Below are 18811 nucleotides of genomic sequence, written 5' to 3' on the forward strand. Positions count from 1 at the left end.
TGGTATCTTTTGCATCTCTGCACTTCATAAACTCCCTTGTATTATCATAAGAAGCAATTACCAAATTCTGTCCTTCAATTAGGAGAGAAATACATATGGTTACTGTTTGCTAATCTAACCCCAACATCTGGATCTTCATTTTACTGACATCGGAAGGCTGAGTCAACCTTCAGCCGGTGAGAATAGAATGACAAGCAGTTGGCAGAATTAGCCTACAATACTGCGTAACAACTTTGTCACCATGGCTCTAAATAGGTGCAGACATTCACCAGGCATGTTCTTACCCTTAGATTGGACAGGAAGAAGCTAATGGGACAGGTGGTCTTACACAGATTTATAAGTGATGACCAGTGCTCTGAATTGTAATAGGAAATATATCACCAGCCCAGTGCAGCTCCCAGAGCAATTGTGTCATATGGAAATAATGAGATTGTCTAATAAGCAAACAGGCAATTGCCTTTTGCATCAGTTTAAATTTTTTGGGTGGTCTTCAAGGATGAATTGCAGTACTCCATAGAGCACATGACCTAGGCCATTAAGAACATCTACAGGGTTTCTTGTTTTATGTAAGGCCACAACTTCTGCATCAACTTAAGCTGATTTACCAAAGCACCTGTAGGCAGGACAAGAAACAATGGATGGAAACTAATCAAGGAGAGAAGCAACCTGGAACTACAGGGAAACTTCCTAACAGTAAGGACAATTAATCAGTGGAAGAGCTTGCTTTCAGAAGTTGTAGATGCTTCTTCACTGGAGGTTTTTAAGAAAAGACTGGACAATCACTTGTCTGAAATGGTATAGGGTCTCCTGCTTGAACAGGGGGTTGGACTATAAGACCTTCAAAGACCCTTCCAGCTCCATTCTGATTCTGGCAAAGACTCCTGGCCACACTCTTTACCAGCTTTTACTGTTGCAGCTTTGAGTACAAGATAACTCCTAGGTGGTAAGCCTGCTCTCCACAGGAGAGCACTACTCCATAGAATATCAGAGGTGATAATGAATGAATGGCTACTCTGTTTTGCTTGATTTGAGTCTTTTAAAATTTTTATATAATGTTAAACATGATAACAGGTTAAGATGAAGTCCTGAATGGGACTTCAGAGCCTGACAACTGACTGGAAACCCCAACCCAGGAAGATTGGAATGACCATTAAAGTGGAGTTTCCAATCCTCAATCCTTGTAGGAATTTCAGAAAAATTCTATGATTAATAGCATATCAAAAAGCTGCTGAGGTTTAACAAAACAAGGATAGTTAGACTCTTACCACAAGTCATATTGGTCCCACATTATATACCAAAAGATTACCATAGCAGCTCATTGCTAATCGGTATGAGAGACCATACTGACATTATTGGTGACCATATATTAACAATTACTGTTATATACAATTCCGCTTCAATTTGATACCTTTTCATCCGAATGGAAACACTATTCAATTAGAAAACAAAACTACTTCAAAGCATTTCATGCATGGAGAGGGGAAGAGGGAGACAGAGAGAATGCTTTTGGATATGAAAACGCCAGGGTGAAAAACAGAATGTTCCAAAACTGTGCCCCATCCTGGTTCCACCATTAGCTATGGTTGCATTCTGATTTTCCACGAACACAGACACATCATAGGAACCATTTTTCTCCTAATCCACCAGATGTAGCCAGATATCCTATTCCCCTAATCCTTCTGAATGTATAAAATCAATTTTATAGCTTAAGCCATATGTACCTCTCTTTTTTGGCTCTCTTAACTCTAAAGTTGTAGAGGAAAGTGGCAATTATTTTGAAGATCCATTAAGAAAGGAACACCCACAAGTCAGTCCTTGAAAAGGATGAGAAGGAAAATCAAAATAACTGCTCCTTGTCCTCCATTCTGTTTGGTATTAAGGGAGGGGAAAGAGAAACTCTTGGCAGACTTTCCTGACTCTATTAGTATACTCCACAACAATAAAACAGCATTCCTGTAATCTTTCGGTATCTGTTTCCTGGTTTGGTCTCTCATGAAAAGCTGGCAGAAAGGAAAATGCTGTAAACTAAACTATAATATGAGAAGATGATGTTGGTTTATAGCTTCACACTGTTTATCTGAAAGCTACTCACTCTATTTTCTAAAAGGTTTTACTACCTTGCTCCAAACTGTCCTATATAGTCTGCTACAACTTTGCAGTATTCAATCTGTACTTTTAAAAAAATAAAATCTGAAAAAGGGAAACAACACCTAGGATATCTAATTATTTGTGTGTGTGTGTGTGTGTGTGTGTGTTTTGGTTTATTTCTAATTTATAAATTACATCTAATTTGTTTTTCCAATATGTGATATATTGAAACTGTTTCTACTCAGTTGCATTAATGTAGTGAAGTGATGACTCATGTTTCCATATATACACTTACATAAGATTTCCTGACTAATGTTCTGAGTCAGTATCTTTGGAGTTGCTCATCTGATGTGACGTGATCTGACATCTAAATCAAAGAATCTAGGAAAAGAAAGTTAAAAGTTCACATCTAGGTTGTCGGTCTCATTTAGCAAGAATCCACTTTCTTTTGTGGTTGCTGTTCTTGAGCTTCTCTTTCAAAACAAAACCTCCCAAATGGTAGGACGCTGAGCTTGTTGATCTGAAGGTCGGCAGTTTGGCAGGTCAAATCCCGAGTGCCACGTAACAAGAGTGAGCGTCTGTTACTCGTCCCAGCTTCTGCCAACCTAGCAGTTCGAAAGCACGTAAAAATGCAAGTAGAAAAATAGGTACCACTATGGTGGGAAGGTAACAGCGTTCCGTGCGCCTTTGGTGTCTAGTCATGCCGGCCACATGACCACGGAGACGTCCTCAGACAAGCGCTAGCTCTTCGGCTTTGAAACGGAGATGAGCACTGGCCCCTAGAGTTGGAAACGACTAGCACGCATATGTGGGGGAACCTTTACCTTTACTTTAATTAAATATTATAGAATCATTTGGAATGGCAATTGAAAGCTAGTCAGTCTCCCAAGATCCTGCTACATTAACTTCACTAACTACAATTGTTTTGAATTTTATTTAAACAATATTTAGAAAAAGGTAAATTGTCCTTGCTTGTTTTATATTTACTAAGAAGAGTAAATTATGAAAGCACTCCGGAAGTATAAGAAAAGAGGGAAAGATTGGAAAATAAATAATAGACCAAGACTTAGGTCCATCAAATGCTGCTTCGCACCAAGCTTTTTTAAAATCAAGCCAATATGTGCTGCGATTGGTGATCGTATCATCCAATGTAGATCCCCCAATCTCACTTATTTCTTCTCAATAAAACAGAATATTTGTTTAGGGTTGAATTGAAGGATTCTTTGTGCTCTCTCAGCTTAGCAGTTTTCGTGCAGAATGTTTCATTACCAAACTAGTTAATATCCACAGCACTGATGATGTTACCTAGTTTGGTAATGAAACATCTGCAAGAAAACTGCCAAGCTCAGAGAGTACAAGGACGTCTCACCTATCTCTTCTATTTTGAGATACCAGGAAAGATGCAGAGCAGGTGCACAATTCCCTAATAAAATTGTAGTATTAGCTGTTTAAAATATTCCTGGAAGCGAGTAATAGTTTGACAGGAACAGATATTTTCAATTTAGATCATAGTATTGATCAATTGATGAAGTATTGAAGGCAGGTATAAAGAAAGACATGAAAAAAAAATTGGAAAAGTGTAAAAGTAGAGGTCAAATGCATGGAGTAATAGATGTGACCTTGAGAAAAAGATGCAAAAGAATTATTAGCCAGAGATGTGGGAAATATTTTGCTATGATTGACCAACTTAGACAAGAATTTGCTAACAGGCTAAGACAAGGCACTTCAGAAAATTTGGAAAAATTCTCTTAATATAGTGTGATAAATAGACAGCAGATGGAAGAGATAATAAACAAATAAAAGGTAAACATTTTACAGCCTCTCTTCATCCACCTTTGTGAAATGAGCTTTTTTTCCTCCAGCCCAGCACCAGAATTTCTTTCATTCCATGTGATTTTCAAACTTCAGCACTGGAGGAAGAAAGAAAGCCCAGATTTTTGTGATCCAAGTTTTTTTCCTCCAGTCCAGTTACAGAGTTCATTCACCCCTACTACTACCGCCTTTGTGCTCTTAAAGTCCAGCAAAGGACTGAAAAAAAGAAACTCAGATCATGAAGAACTAAAGCTTTTTTCTTCATTCTAGCACTGGAGTTCCCTTCTGTGCACAGAGGTGGAGCAAATTCCCCCTGTAAATGAGAAGGAGTTGCCAAATGCTCAGATCACAATCACACAATTGCAGGGACACTGCAATAGCCATGACTTGAGGCATGTGTCATAAATCTCCCTATGCTCAGCGCAGTTGTAATTTCAACAGTCTCTAAATGAAGTTAAGCAAGGACTACCTGTGACCAACAGTAAACAGGCACACATTATTGTTACTGTTACTCTTTTACTCAAGTAGGAAAGCACAACTCTCTGCTATTGTAGACTCAGGATCTACTAATTTCATAGACAACACCATGGCACAAAAATTTATTCACCAAGACTCAAATAAAATTTCAATGATAAAGTATGACAGAGGCTAAAAGCTGGGCTATTGTTGCAATGCATCTGACTGCAACCTACAGATTAACACAGCTCTATTTTGCTTTTATGCTGGTGGATGCGTAAGGAGTATATGAAGTGGAAGCTATTCTGGACTCTACACAAAAGGGAAATATTTGGAGTACCTGATATATTGGGACGCTACCCAGAATCAGAGAAAAAGCAACAGACAGGCATGCCCTGCAACTGTTGAACAGTTTCTTCTGCTATTCTCAGGAAAACTCCAACTATGTAATCTGCCACCTCTATAAAATGCTTGTACAACCCAGGATAAAGAAGACTCTTGTATTTCCTAGCATAGGACATTTCACAGAAGAGACTGGGGCACAACATGGGGAGGGATATTTTATGGTTCCATCTTTTACTGGGCAGAGTAGGATACACAGAGCAGCAGAACGGGGAAGGGGAGAAATGCCCACTCCCTGTATAGTTGTGTTACAGGACTTACTTAGGCAGAGGAAGAAAGCCATGAATCAGCAGTTTGTTCCTATGGCTTTTACCTGGAGTTTTCTGTGCAAAAGGGAGGGGAAACTAAAAATAACACAGGGAATAGTATAGACAATACGATCTTAAAAAAAAATGTGTGATAAGCACTAATTAGGCAAAGAGGGCTGAAATATTTTTTAAGTTCTGGGAAGCCACATATCTGAAGGAACTCAAGCAAACACCTGCCTGACTCCCTGGGGTATATAAGGAGAGAGGATAGTACTTGAAAAAAGATGTTATTGTAACCTATCTCAATAATGTACAGGGAGTCCTGTTTTAGTGATCACAACTGGAACCATCAATCAAGAGTTAAGTGGTTACTCAGGGCGGTGAACAGGGCAATACATAATAAAAACAAGATACAAAAATTAAAAATTATTAAAAGTAATTAAATAGCAATGCCCGTAATAAATTAGTACAAATTAAAATTAAAACCAATTTATAAAACCCAACCCCAGCCTATCAGGCCAGGCCAGCTTGTTCAAAAAAGTGGGTTTTAAGATCACGCCGGAATGAGCGGAGATCAGGCGCCATCCGGAGCTCGACCGGAAGATGGTTGCATAAATCCGGCGCGCCCACAGAGAACGCCCTCCCCCTGGGGGCCACCAGTCAGCATTCTTTGACCGGTGGCACCCTGAGGAGGCCCTCTCTGTGAGAGCGTACTGGGCGGAGGGAAGTTGACGCCGGCCGCAGGTGCTCCCCAAGGTATTCCGGACCCATGTAGGGCTTTGTAGGTCATTACTAACACCTTGAACCTCACCCGGAAGACAACTGGAAGCCAATGCAGCTCGAGGAGCAAAGGTGTAACATGGGAGTGTCGGGAAACTCCCAACACAACTCTTGCGGCTGCATTCTGTACCAGTTGGAGCCTCCGAGTGGTCTTCAAGGGTAGCCCCATGTAAAGAGCATTGCAGTAGTCAAGACGAGAGGTCACGAGCGCATGAGTGACCGTACGTAAGGCATCCTGGTCTAGATAGGGCCGCAACTGGCGCACGAGGCGAACCTGGGCGAAGGCCCCCCTAGTCATGAATGAATGCCGTTATCAAGTAAGAGGGGACTTCCCTGAATTAGTTAAAATATTTAATTGTAATTCTCTAAGAAATATGTCCCCTTCATGGATTACTGCCTTGTCGTGGCGAAGGGGCTTGTGTAATTCAATGAAGCTATGAGCTATGCCGTGCAGGGCTACCCAAGACGGACAGGTCATAGCAGAGAGTTCTGACAAAACGTGATCCAGTGGAGAAGGAAATGGCTACCCACTCCAGTATCTTTGCCATGAAAACCCTATGGACAGTACCAAAAGGTAAAACAATATGACGCTGGAAGATGAGCCCCTCAGGTCGGAAGGCGTCCAATATGCTACTGAGGAAGAGCAGAGGGCTAGTACTAGTAGCGCCAGAAAGAATGAAGTGACTGGGCCAAAGACGAAAGGACGCTCAGCTGTGGATATGTCTGGTGGTAGATTTTTTCTCCATAGGAACCTGGAATGTAAGATCCATGAATCAAGGAAAGCTGGACGTGGTTAAACAAGAGATGACAAGACTGAACATCGACATCTTAGGTATCAGCAAACTAAAATGGACAGGAATGGTTGAATTTAATTCAGATGACCATCAGGTATACTACTGTGGGCAAGAATCCCTCAGAAGAAATGGAGTAGCCTTTAGAAGGCCAGATCCTGAAGCTAAAACTCAAATACTTTGGCCACCTAATGAGAAGGAAGGACTCACTGGAGAAGAGCCTAATGCTGGGAAAGATTGAGGGCAATAGAAGAAGGGGACAACAGAGAATGAGGTGGCTGGATGGAGTTACTGAAGCAGTAGGCGTGAGCTTAAATGGACTCCAGAAGATGGTAGAGGACAGGAAAGCCTGGAGGAACGTTGTCCATAGGGTCCCGATGGGTCGGACACGACTTCGCAACTAACAAGAAATATGAAACAAAGGATTCAATTTCTTAGCTTGTATTCTTAAAGTCAGAAAAATCTACATTCAAGAATACTTGTACCCATCTATTATTTAGCATCTATATACCCACAAACACAAATTTCTAAACAGAACAATACAATTTACTGGAGTACTTTCTAAAATAATTTTAAAGCAATTTGTAATATTTATAACATCATCCTTAAAGTAATGTAATTTATGTCATGTCAGTTTTAGTGAGATACAGAATAAATAATGCAATCACTTTAGGAAAACTACAAGTATTTAAAAGAAAGCAGCTGTCATTTATTTCCGAATATGATTTTTTTGCAAAATGGAGAGAGAAGTTTGAAGAATTTATTAATAAATTTAGTAATCAAATTCTTCCACCCAGTTGTTAAATTGAATTTGCTTTAATAACCTTTCTATTGGCAGTAAGGTGAAGTTAAGGTTACACTCTTATTGGAAGTAAGGTGAAATTAGGTTACCTAATGAGCTTTTATGATTAGTAGTAGTCTTGCATTCATGTTACAGTACAGGTTATTTGCTATGGAAAGTCTTAGGGGAAAAAATTCTTTTGGCATACCGCAGAGGGATTTGGCTGCAAAGGATTTAGTATTTAATAGCTTTCTTATGCACATTTAAAAGGAAGATTTAAGATAAATAATATAACATTTGTCTACTGACATTTGGAATTGAGCAGCCAGAAGACAGAAGTTGAAGTTGAATTATGTACAAGTAGTCCGACTTACAGCTAACAACTGATCCCAAAATTTCTATTGCCAAGCAAGACAGTTAAGTGCATTTTGCCTCATTTTATGACTTTACTTGCCACAATTGCTAAGTGAATCACTGCAATTATTAAGTTAGTAACAGTTGTTAAATGAAACTAGCTTTGCTTGTCAGAAGATCACAAAAGGGGATCACATGACAGCCGGGACACTGCAGCCTTCATAAATATGAGTCATCTGCCAAGCATTACGTGACCATGGGGGGGGGGAAATGTTGCAATGGTCATAAGTGGAAAATGGTTCTAAGTCACTTTTTTCAGTGCCGTTGTAACTTTGAATGGTCAGTAAATGAACTGTTGCAAGTTGAGGACTATCTACACAAATGAACTTGTGATTGCTAAAATATATAAACTTTTTATTAAAATTTGAAACTGAACAAGGACTGTATGATAAAATGAGCTAAGACATATTGAAGAACAGTGGGAATTTTACAAGTTATAAATTAAAATTATTAAATAAATCATTATTAAATGATGTATTGTGGGTATGTGGCTCCAGAAAATTTATCTAAACTATTTAGATATTCAAATTTATGTTGGAAATGTAGACAATATGAAGTTCTTTTATTATGCCTGCTGGATATGCAGAAAAGCTAGATGATTTGGGATTCAAATGCCCTAATTCAAAGAATTTTAAAGATTTGTAACTGAAACCAGAAATGTTCATTTTAGCTCGATGGATAAATAGTTAAAAAAAAGTCATAGAACTCAGTTTCTATATACAACTAGATAACCTGTGCCCACCTAAGTCATTATTTCTGAGATATATCTTATCTAGATAGAAAAAAATGATCATGTTAGAGCTGTTAATCCAGGACTATCTATATTTCTTTGCTGATATAGTTGAAATGACTGACATTTTTTGACAGATTAATGACTGGAAACAGAATGCACTTAAATATTTTAACAATTAAAATATATCTAGTAATTTGAAGGTATTTTATAAACAAATAATTCTTTTAAATATTCACCAAAAAGAATGAGAAAAGGTTCCAACACAAAATTTAAATATTTCCAATGGTGCATCTCTGATAATTCATGCATTCTTGAATTCATGCGTATGTATGCAGAACATGTCTCCAATAATAAACAGTATTTTCAAGTATGTCTCGGCCTTCTGTCTCAGAAATCAGCAGAAGTGCTGAATATTTCAGAAGCTGGCATAGTCCCTTCAAAACCAGAACACAATGTACACTGAAAGCTAAATCTAACAAAAGGTACCTCAGACTAAATCTCTATGCTGAATTACAGGAGAAGTGCCAGTCACTCAAGATCTGATGAAAATGTGAATTCAATCAGAATAATGGGAATCAGCTTAAATAAGTCATTCAGGAAAATGACTTATTTAAGCTGACTTATTTTTACACATGTAAAAATAAACTCATTAAGGGGCACCCAAATCAATTTGAAGCATTGACTCAATTAGATGATTTGTTTTCAAGATTTCATTCAAGAGTGGTTCATCTAAAACAAATTGAATTTTCATAGAACCATGCTGTTTAATTAGGATAGAACCTCATATTAGAACATGTCAGAAACATATAGAGGAATGTGCCCATTTACTCAGAAGTCAGTTTCACTTTTCTCAACAAGATTTGTTACTATGGATACACAGAATTGCAACAGCGATTGCCTCCACATGATGACAAGTTCAATTCCCAACAACTGCTGGCTAGGACAATCCATGGAAGGAGATACTGGAATTTGTTGCTCAGCAAAATTTGGATGATCACCTCCCTAAGATAGCATTTCTGCAAATTCTCAGATCATTAGCAAAGAAAGTAAATGTCTTCTCTCTCTGTTTCAAAACAATGCCGTGAATATTTTTAATACAGTTTTCAGATGACACCAAGCTGGCAGGAACAGCCAACACTCCAGAAGATAGGCTTAAGATACAGAAGGATCTTGACAGACTTGAATGTTGGGCGCTAACAAAATGAAATTCAATGTAATGTTCTACACTTAGGCAAGAAAAACCAAACGCACAGGTATAGTATAGGTGGTACCTTGCTCAATAGTAGTAACTGTGAGGGGGGTCCCGGAGTCCTAGCGGACAATCACTTAAATTTGAGCCAGCAGTGTGCTGCAGCTGCCAAAAAATGCCAACACAGTGCTAGGCTGCATTAACAGAGGGATAGAATCAAAATCACGTGAAGTACTAATACCACTTTACAATGCCTTGGTAAGGCCACACTTGGAATACTGCATCCAGTTTTGGTCATGATGTAAAACAGATGTTGAAACTCTAGAAAGAATACAGAGAAGAGCAACAAAGATGATTAGGGGACTGGAGGCTAAAACATATAAAGAACGGTTACTTGAATTGGGTTTGTCTAGTTTAATGAAGAGAAGGGTGAGGGTGACATGAAAGCAGGGGCTGCCACAAAGAAGAGGGAGTCAAGCTATTCTTCAAAGCACCTCAAGGCAGAACAAGAAGCAATGGATGGAAACTAACCAAAGAGAGAAGCAACCTAGAACTAAGGAGTAATTTCCTGACAGAACAATTAATCAGTGGAACAACCTGCCTCCAGAAGCTGTGAATGCTCCAACATTGGAAGTTTTTAAGAAGAGACTGGACAGATATTTGTCTGAAATGGTATAGGGTTTCCTGCCTGAGCAGGGGGTTGGACTAGATGACCTCCAAGATCACTTCCAACTTAGTTGCAGATGGATTATTAGAAGCAGCCAGCCTTTTCCTTTATCAGTCTTCTTGCTGGGAAGAAGAGAGAAAGATAATGAAAGTGCTAGCACCTGAAATGGAAAGTAATTATAAATATACAGGATGTCCATTGATGGTTGATAGCAAGCTAAGTTATTTGCTTAACTATATTCATTGAATAAACCATAATAAACTGGAATGAAAATTCTAAGAGAGAATCCCATCTTTAATAACATATATTAGCCACTTTAAGGCTTAATGTATCTAATATAAGGATGACAAAAAGAAACTGGAGAGAATAATTTGACAGGCGCATGTTTTCTTCTGTGAATGAGTTAAGTTGGAAGCAAAACCTGGTTTCCAAAACCATTTAAGTTTATTGATTATTTCTTGCCTAGCCTCTTTATATTCACTGAAATTAGCATTTTGGGGGGAAAAACACCTCACAACCAGAATGCTCCTCTCACCAAAAATGCAAATACAAGCTGCATAATCTGACTTTTAAGTGTGTGACTAATAATAATAATAAAAACCTTAATCTAAGCATAGTGTTAAGCTTTTTCTCTTGGTAAATTCCTAATTAATGCATTTGCTCACATTGCTGAGAGAAAACTGTGAAGAATTGGACACCATACACCAAGGGAATGCTCTTGAACAATATACTAGTATTCTCCAAGATACTGGCTTATTGTTTTATGTTATATACATGGACAAGAACTGAAATCCAACTGAGTAACTGGCATTTTTGTTACTGTATGTACAGAATGTTGTTGTTGGGTAGAAATATGAATGTGTATGCATTAAATGCAGTAATTAAGTATGATGAAGAACCCTGCAGCTAAGAATATTTAATAATATGCCCTAATAAGCAGGCATATACATAGAATGAAGGCTATTGCTAAGCACATTGATTTGTGCTTCTTAGATTGTAAACCACCCTGAGTCTTCGGAGAAGGGCAGGATATAAATGGGATTAAAATATATATATATATATTTAGAGAATTCATATGGTAAGTCAGCTCTCAAATGAAGTACTTAATAACAGGGAATTGAATAGGAAATGATTTAGTCTGGTTACAAGCACAGTCACAACAGAGCTATTTTTAACACTGTGTACTGCAAAATTTCCACTGCCAAAGAACATCTTTTTTCATCTTTTACATCCCTTTTCTATCTTAATCCTTTTAACTGAGTGCAAGTCAAATACTTATAACCTATTAATGATTTCAAGTAAATATTAAACGCTTAAAGAGAATTAAATTGGTTCCTGCCATAATTAAAAGCATTTTTGTTTTGTAATATTTAAGAGGCTAATACATAATTTTTTTAAAAATGATATTAATGGGGAAAGAGTCAAACTAACATTAGACTTTTTTAAAAAAAATATTGCAAGTGACATAGGGAAATATATTCTTTTCACATAACCAAATCAAAGAAATATTTCTTATCAACACAGTTACTGTTTTAAAATGCATATTTCTGTCATATTTTGTTTACCATCATTATTTTCAAACATATCAAGCTGTGTAATTAATTTGGTTTAAATTAAATGGTGAACAAATTATAACGTATTTTGAATAAATTTCCTAATTTATTCCAATTTCCTAAACTAGATGCATCCACATATTTCTCCTGCCATATCTACAAGTCTCTTTATTATAATAAAAGCAATAGTGGAGTAGTTTGTATCATGGAAGAATCTTCTTTTGGAGCTATTAATTCCACAGTAAAATATACAGTTTACAATATTAGGGAGAAGGCATAAATTGACCTGCTGTTCCTGGAAAAAAGCAAAATGAGGACATGTATTCACATATTTCTATTATATCTACCTACAAATTTTACTTTTCTCATGACTCGCATTCCCAAAACGCAATTTTAACCTAATAACTGTAATAACTGCTTCTTTGAGTAATAACTGCTTCTTTGAGGGAGGGTAGCTTCCCTGCCGCCTTGAAGGAGGCGGTGGTGAGGCCCCTCCTCAAGAAGCCTGTCCTGGATCCAACTGTTTTGAACAACTATCATCCTGTCTCCAACCTTCGCTTCATGGCAAAGGTTGTTGAGAGCGTGGTGGCACGTCAGCTCCCTCTGTTCCTGGAGGAAACTGATTACCTGGACCCGTACCAATCGGGCTTCAGGCCAGGGTACAGCACAGAGATGGCATTGGTCACGCTGGTGAATAATCTCTGGCAGGCTCGGGACAGGGGTTGTTCCTCTGTCCTAGTCCTATTAGACCTCTCAGCGGCTTTCGATACCATCGACCATGGTATCTTGCTGCAGCGTCTCAGGGGGTTGGGAGTGGGGGGCACTGTTCTACAGTGGTTCTCCTCCTACCTCCTGGGCCGCTCGGAGTTGGTGTTGGCAGGAGGGCAGAGGTCGGCCCCGAGGCCTCTCGTTTGTGGAGTTCCTCAGGGGTTGGTCCTCTCTCCCCTCTTGTTCAACATCTTTCGAGCTTTCTGGCCTGGACTGAGAATATTAACTGGGATTTTTAATTATATTTTAATTGTTATTGGGGTTTTTAGTTTCAAGGTTAGTTTAATCATTTTAATTGTTTTAATTTATGTAATTTGTTGGACTGTTTTAAATAACCTTGTGAACCGCCCTGAGTCCTACGGGAGAAGGGCAGTATATAAGTTTAATAAAATAAATAAATAAATAAATAAATAAATAAATAAATAAATAAATATATCCTTAGGACTATTTGTCTCCAGATAAACCCCAAAACAAAGGGTATGTGCACAGTAAACACATACAGAGTTCTTTGTGCAGAGGGTAGACTGATGACTGACAGTTTTAGATAGGTGGTTGCTGAGAAAAACTGCAAATCATTTATTATACATTTATGGACAAGTGGTATAAGCAAAATAATTTCTGACGATGTCAACATTTCAGCCAACATAAAATCACCTGATTAATGGTTCTAAACTTTAAGATTTCTAAATTATCACACTGAAAATTGACACCTGTGTCGCCCAAGCCGCAGAAGTGGAGTGAGCAGTGATACGCCTGGGAACTGACAGGGAATGAGATTGGCATGCCCCTGCAATACAAGCCCTGATCCACCTGCCTAGAGTGGAGGCAGAAACCTTCCGCCCCATAGTAGAAGGTTGAAAGGAAACAAAGAGGGCTTCCGACTTGCGAAAAGACGCTGTCCGCTGTCCGCTTAATATAGTGGCACAAAGCCCTACGCACGTCCAGATTGTGCCATTACCATTCCAAGGCAACAGATGGATGAGGACAAAAATCCAGCAAAATGACTTCCTGCGTTCTAGGTATTGACCTTAGGAATAAAGGAGGGATCCAATCGAAGGACCACCCTGTCAACATAAGCCCTGTCCGACAGAGAGCTACCAATTCAGAAATGCGTCTAGCTGATGTGATGGCTATCAAGAAGGCCACCTTAATTGTCAAGAACCACAGAGTACCGGTCCTGATGGGTTCAAATGGAGGAGAGGTAAGGGCCTGCAAGACCCGTGACAAATTCCAAGAGGGATACCAGTGAACCACTGGAGGTTTGGTGTTGGTCGGTCTTTTGAGAAATGAGCATACCATAGGATGTTGAGCCAATGCCTCTGAATTGCCCCAAGTAAACATGGTGGAGAGAGCTGCTACTCGTCAGCGGATGGTATTGGGCGCCAAGCCCTTGTTAAGCCCCTCCAATAAATAATTCAAGATCCTCGGGATAGTAATATCCGAAAGATCTAACTGGTTCTTATCAGACCAACTACAGAAACTCTTCCAAGTGGAGTCATAGATCCTGTTTGTTGTAGGCCATCTGGAGGCCTGAATCACTGTAATTACCTCTGGTGAATAAGACTCATGTGTCAGGAGCAACCGTTCAAGTGCCAGGCGGTCAACTGGAGCCACTGGGGTTCTGGATGATGCAGAGTTCCCTGGCTGAGTGGAATGCGATCTGGAGGAATTCTCCATGGGGAAGAGATTGACAGACTCACGAGGTCAGCAAACCACGGCCGTCTTGGCCAGTGTGGTGCAACAAGTATCACCTCTGCCCGCTCTTGCAGTAACTTGCGGATGACTGCTCGGATCAGAGGGAGAGGCGGAAAGGCATACAGCAAGCCCCCGGGCCAAGGACTGCGGAGGGCATCTGTCCTCACTGCCCCTGGAGAGGGGAACCAGGAGGAAAAACCTCGGGAGCTGGGAATTCGCTGGAGAAGTGAACAGATCCAGTACTGGCTGACCTAACCTCTCTGATATCTCCTTGAAGAGACCGGGATGCAGGCACCATTCGGAGTGATCCACTGCTGACCTGCTGAGAAAGTCCTCCTGCTGATTTGCCTCCCCCGAGATGTGCTCAGCCCTGAGTAATGAGAGGTTGGTCTCTGCCCAAGAGCCCAACAGTTGGGCCTCGGCCATAAGGGACCTGGAACAGGTACCCCCTTGCCGGTTCACATGGGCTTTTGCCACTACATTGTCCATGAGGACCAGGACATGTTGTCTCGCCACCCTGTTGCGGAAGTGGCGTAGGGCCAGATGTATGGCTCTGAGCTCCAACCAATTTATGTTATGCTTCATGCTGGAGAACAAAGATTTTAGTAATACTATAGCATGCTGGCTGGGAAGATATCTGGAGCTGAAGTCCACATATCTTAAAGTGAAAGCTCTTGCTCTAAATAGTAATGTATACCTGAGTAATAAATGGGTTATTTTTTAATAATATGAAAACCAGTTTTGTGTGACTGCCAGAATTTACAGTGTTTTACAATTAAAAATGAACATATAATTGTCATCCTGATAATTCCATGAGTAAATTGGCAAAGCTGAGTCCAAACTATAAAGGGAAATAACAGAATATGCTATAAGTACCAATTCTAAATAAAAAGAAAACATTGTTATTCAGTATTTTCCTCCACATGGATTCTTTTCTTTCTCTTGTGTATTTATCTTTTTTTAAAAAAATCATAATTAAGCAAGCTAATAGCTAATTGCAAGCTACTTTTACAATACAGTTTTTATCAGTTGTTATAGTTATGACTCTAAAATACTTAACATCTTTTTTTAAGTGAAAGTAGTTTAACAGCACAGAATTCTCCGTTAGTGACTGTATGTGTGTTGAAAGCCTAAAATAAAAATTTAAGTTTGATGCACCGTCTCATTTCAATCTTCACTAAAAATAACAAGAAAGATCAAAGAAAATGAAATCCCAAATTAAAATTTACTCAGCAATGAGATTAATGAACCTCACAGGGTTGTTGTTATACTAATAGGAAAGTAGCAGGGAAAGCTATATACCCCATCTTGAGCACTGGAAAAACAATTAATAACTTTTTAAAATGAAGAGTATATAGCATATCATTTCACAGATGAAAAACCTAAACCTATAATTAAGTTAAGTTTAACATAAGTGTTATTTGTTGACTGGCAATTTTTTTTGGCATCTCCAGACACTTTAGCTGCTCCCTAAATGCTTTTAGTATTTTTTTTAAATAACAGCTGTAAGTAGTCATCAACTTACGACAATGTGAAACGCAAAATTTCTGTTGCTAAGCAAGGCAGTTGAGTGAAGTATGCCCCATTTTATGAGCTTTTTGCCATACTTAAGCGAATCACTGTAATTAATTGACTCATGCAGTTAAGCGATTTTGGCTTCCTCCATTGAGCTTGCTTGTTGGAAGCCAGCTAGGAAAAGTTATAAAGGGTGAGTACATTTTTATTTTATTTTTTTTTTAAATTCCATTTATATCCTTCTCCAAAGACTCAGGGCGGCTTACAAGCTTAGCAGTAGCCTTCATTCTATGTATATGCCTGCTTATTAGGGCTTTCGCCCCCCCCCAAGCGGCATTATTACAAAGTCAGCTTATTGCCCCCAACAATCTGGGTCCTCATTTTACCTACCTCGGAAGGATGGAAGGCTGAGTCAACCTTGAGCCTGGTGGGATGCGAACCTGCACTAATTGCAGGCAGCTGGTGTTACTTAAGGAGGCATTAGCCCACTGCTCCACCAAGGCTCATGACGCTAGGATAGTGCAAATGTCATAAGTACGTGCCAGTTGTCAAGCTCTCGAATTTTGATCATGTGACCATGGAGATACTGCAATGGTCCAAAGTATAAAACTGATCATGTCACTTTCTTTTAGTACCATTGTGATTTCGAACAGTCACTAAATGAATATTTGTAAGTCAAGGACCACCTGTACTGAATTTTCCAGTTGTGCTGGATACATACAATTTAACATATCCAGGAAGATGAAAAAAACAGCTTCAATAATACACAAATCTGCACTATTGAACAAAGCTCCAATTGTTTGGGAGGGTTGTTTTGATTCCATCTGCTTATCTTTTCCATCAGGTCTCGTTTAACCTGGTTACCATGTTGTCAAATGTGCTTCAATTATTTCTTCATAGATAAGTGTTACTGCACCTGCAATAGATTGGATCGAGTTCTCTACACTTTTGAATGTTGGTTCTCCTTATATATAATTTATTCTAGCAATTCAGCCTCCTCATTCCCCACTAGAAGGCTAATAACAACAAAAATTACATAGAGAAATTGGCTTGACAAAGTTAATCTGAATAAATTGCAGAACAGGTAAACTTTTTGTGACATTGGTTTCAAAGTTCCATAAAATAACATTTAACAAGTGTTTCATTTGTTTTTGAGGCAAAGTACTCAATGGAATACTAAAAGCCATAATATTCAGTACTCTGTGTTATTGGACAAAATCTCCCATTATCAATATTCATTAGCAAAATAACCATGAAAAAAACAACCAACTTGCAATAAAAAAGTTGCATGTATATACAAGAGATATGCTAGTGAAACCTACCTTAATTGGAGCAGTACTAAACTTAATTTTTCTGCTTGGTGGGATTTCATCTTCTTCTGATAATCCACTAATTTCAAAATATTCTTTTTCAAGTTCATAATAACTGTTATCATCACTATCTTCTTGGTCATCCTCTTCAGTACAAATCTCTCCCCAGTCAGAACTATATATTGATTCTATCTTATGAACATTGCAATCATCACATTTAGATCCATGAGAGCTCTGGAAATCATCTTGTTCTTTTTGCATTTCCCTTTCATTTCTATCTTCAGCTGAAAATGAAGCTACGTGGAAAGCAGTGTCACCAGTAATGGCAAGGTTTCCTGACATTTCTGTATTTTCGGCTCCATCAAATATCTTTTTTGGTAAAGAGGGTGCTTTAGATTCTGTTTCTGCCTTATTCTCACTCAAATCCTGTTTGTTAAATGTCTCTACTATATCTTGTTCAAGTACTTCAGAGAGACCAGAAGAGAAGTAGTCACTTTTAAGTTGTGTTTCACTTGTTTTTGAAACAGGCAAAGTACTTTTTGACTCTTCATTAATTGTAGTTGGGGTTTGCAGAGAATTCTCAACTGAACTAGTATTTTGTTTTAATAAAGGCCAAGCACTGGTATCTTTTAATGGACTAAAGCCATCAATATTTCCAACTGTGGAAGACAAATCTTTGTTGACTGCAGACAGATTTAGAGGGTAGTGGCCAGTTAGAGTAAACTCTTCACTGCTTTCTTTTTCTGAAACAATTACATCTTTTTGTGCATCAATGTTTTCAAACACTGCACTAAGTTGACTGACAGTTGGAGAAACAGCCTCTGCTTTTGAACTAAAACTGTCCATTAAATCTTCTTGGGGAGTTCCTTTCTTTGACTGAGAGATGCATAGTTCATCTTGACATTCATTAGCAGAGACTGCTTTCTCCTTCTTTGAGGAACAGTGTTTGGAAGGCTGCGTTTCATTTCTTCTAAACACTTTCCTGGTTTCAGTAAATTTGCAAGACTCATCCCACATAGCATCAAATCTACTAATCCTTTCTGAAACAGAAGCTTCTAACTGTACCACGGATCCATCGGCTTTCTCCACAATCTCTATAGGCCTGTTCCTTCTTTCAGGAGATAATAGGCTACTTCTACCTCTGGTCTTTGTCGTTCCATCAGCACTCTTACTAGGCTCTGTGCCCATTTGCATGAATAACTTTTTAATCCTGTTGACATTAGAGCCATATTTTCTCCCCCTAGTTTGCTGAGAAGTTGCTCCTACTGTTTCTTCATCAAAATTCGTTCTCAGGGCTTGGAAATGAGCCCTATAAGCATTCCTGTGAGGAGAGGCACTTCGGAGGGGTGATTTTTCTCCTGAACACTCTGACTTCATGTTTATGAATTTCAGAGTGTTACACCAAAATATATAATGGGCTACCTAAGTCTGATTAGAACTGAGGATGCACTTAAAATAAAAGAGATTCTGTCCAAGTCATACTCATAGGCAGCAGATAATCTTACAGATATGTTCTGAAGCAGAAGAAAAAAACCAATTGACAAATCGGAGGATGTTCCAAAGAAAAAGTTGGTGAAACCTGCAATACAAAAATAGGATTTTGACTAAT

At 38.7% G+C, this 18811-nt stretch overlaps 1 protein-coding gene across 1 annotated transcript in view; it reads right to left on the bottom strand.

Annotated features, from left to right (window-relative positions):
- PPP1R9A (protein phosphatase 1 regulatory subunit 9A) overlaps positions 1–18579 on the bottom strand; it is a gene marked incomplete at its 5' end in the record, with an annotated part of 73811 nt that extends 55232 nt beyond the window's left edge. The window contains one exon of the mRNA XM_081346351.1: positions 17215–18579. Within this exon, the coding sequence (XP_081202477.1) occupies positions 17215–18579 (1365 nt within the window). The remainder of the gene's footprint in view (positions 1–17214) is intronic.
- Between the last annotated feature and the right edge of the window lie 232 nt (positions 18580–18811).

Source organism: Vipera berus (assembly GCF_964194415.1).
Source record: "Vipera berus genome assembly, chromosome: Z".
Lineage (NCBI taxonomy): Eukaryota > Metazoa > Chordata > Lepidosauria > Squamata > Viperidae > Vipera > Vipera berus.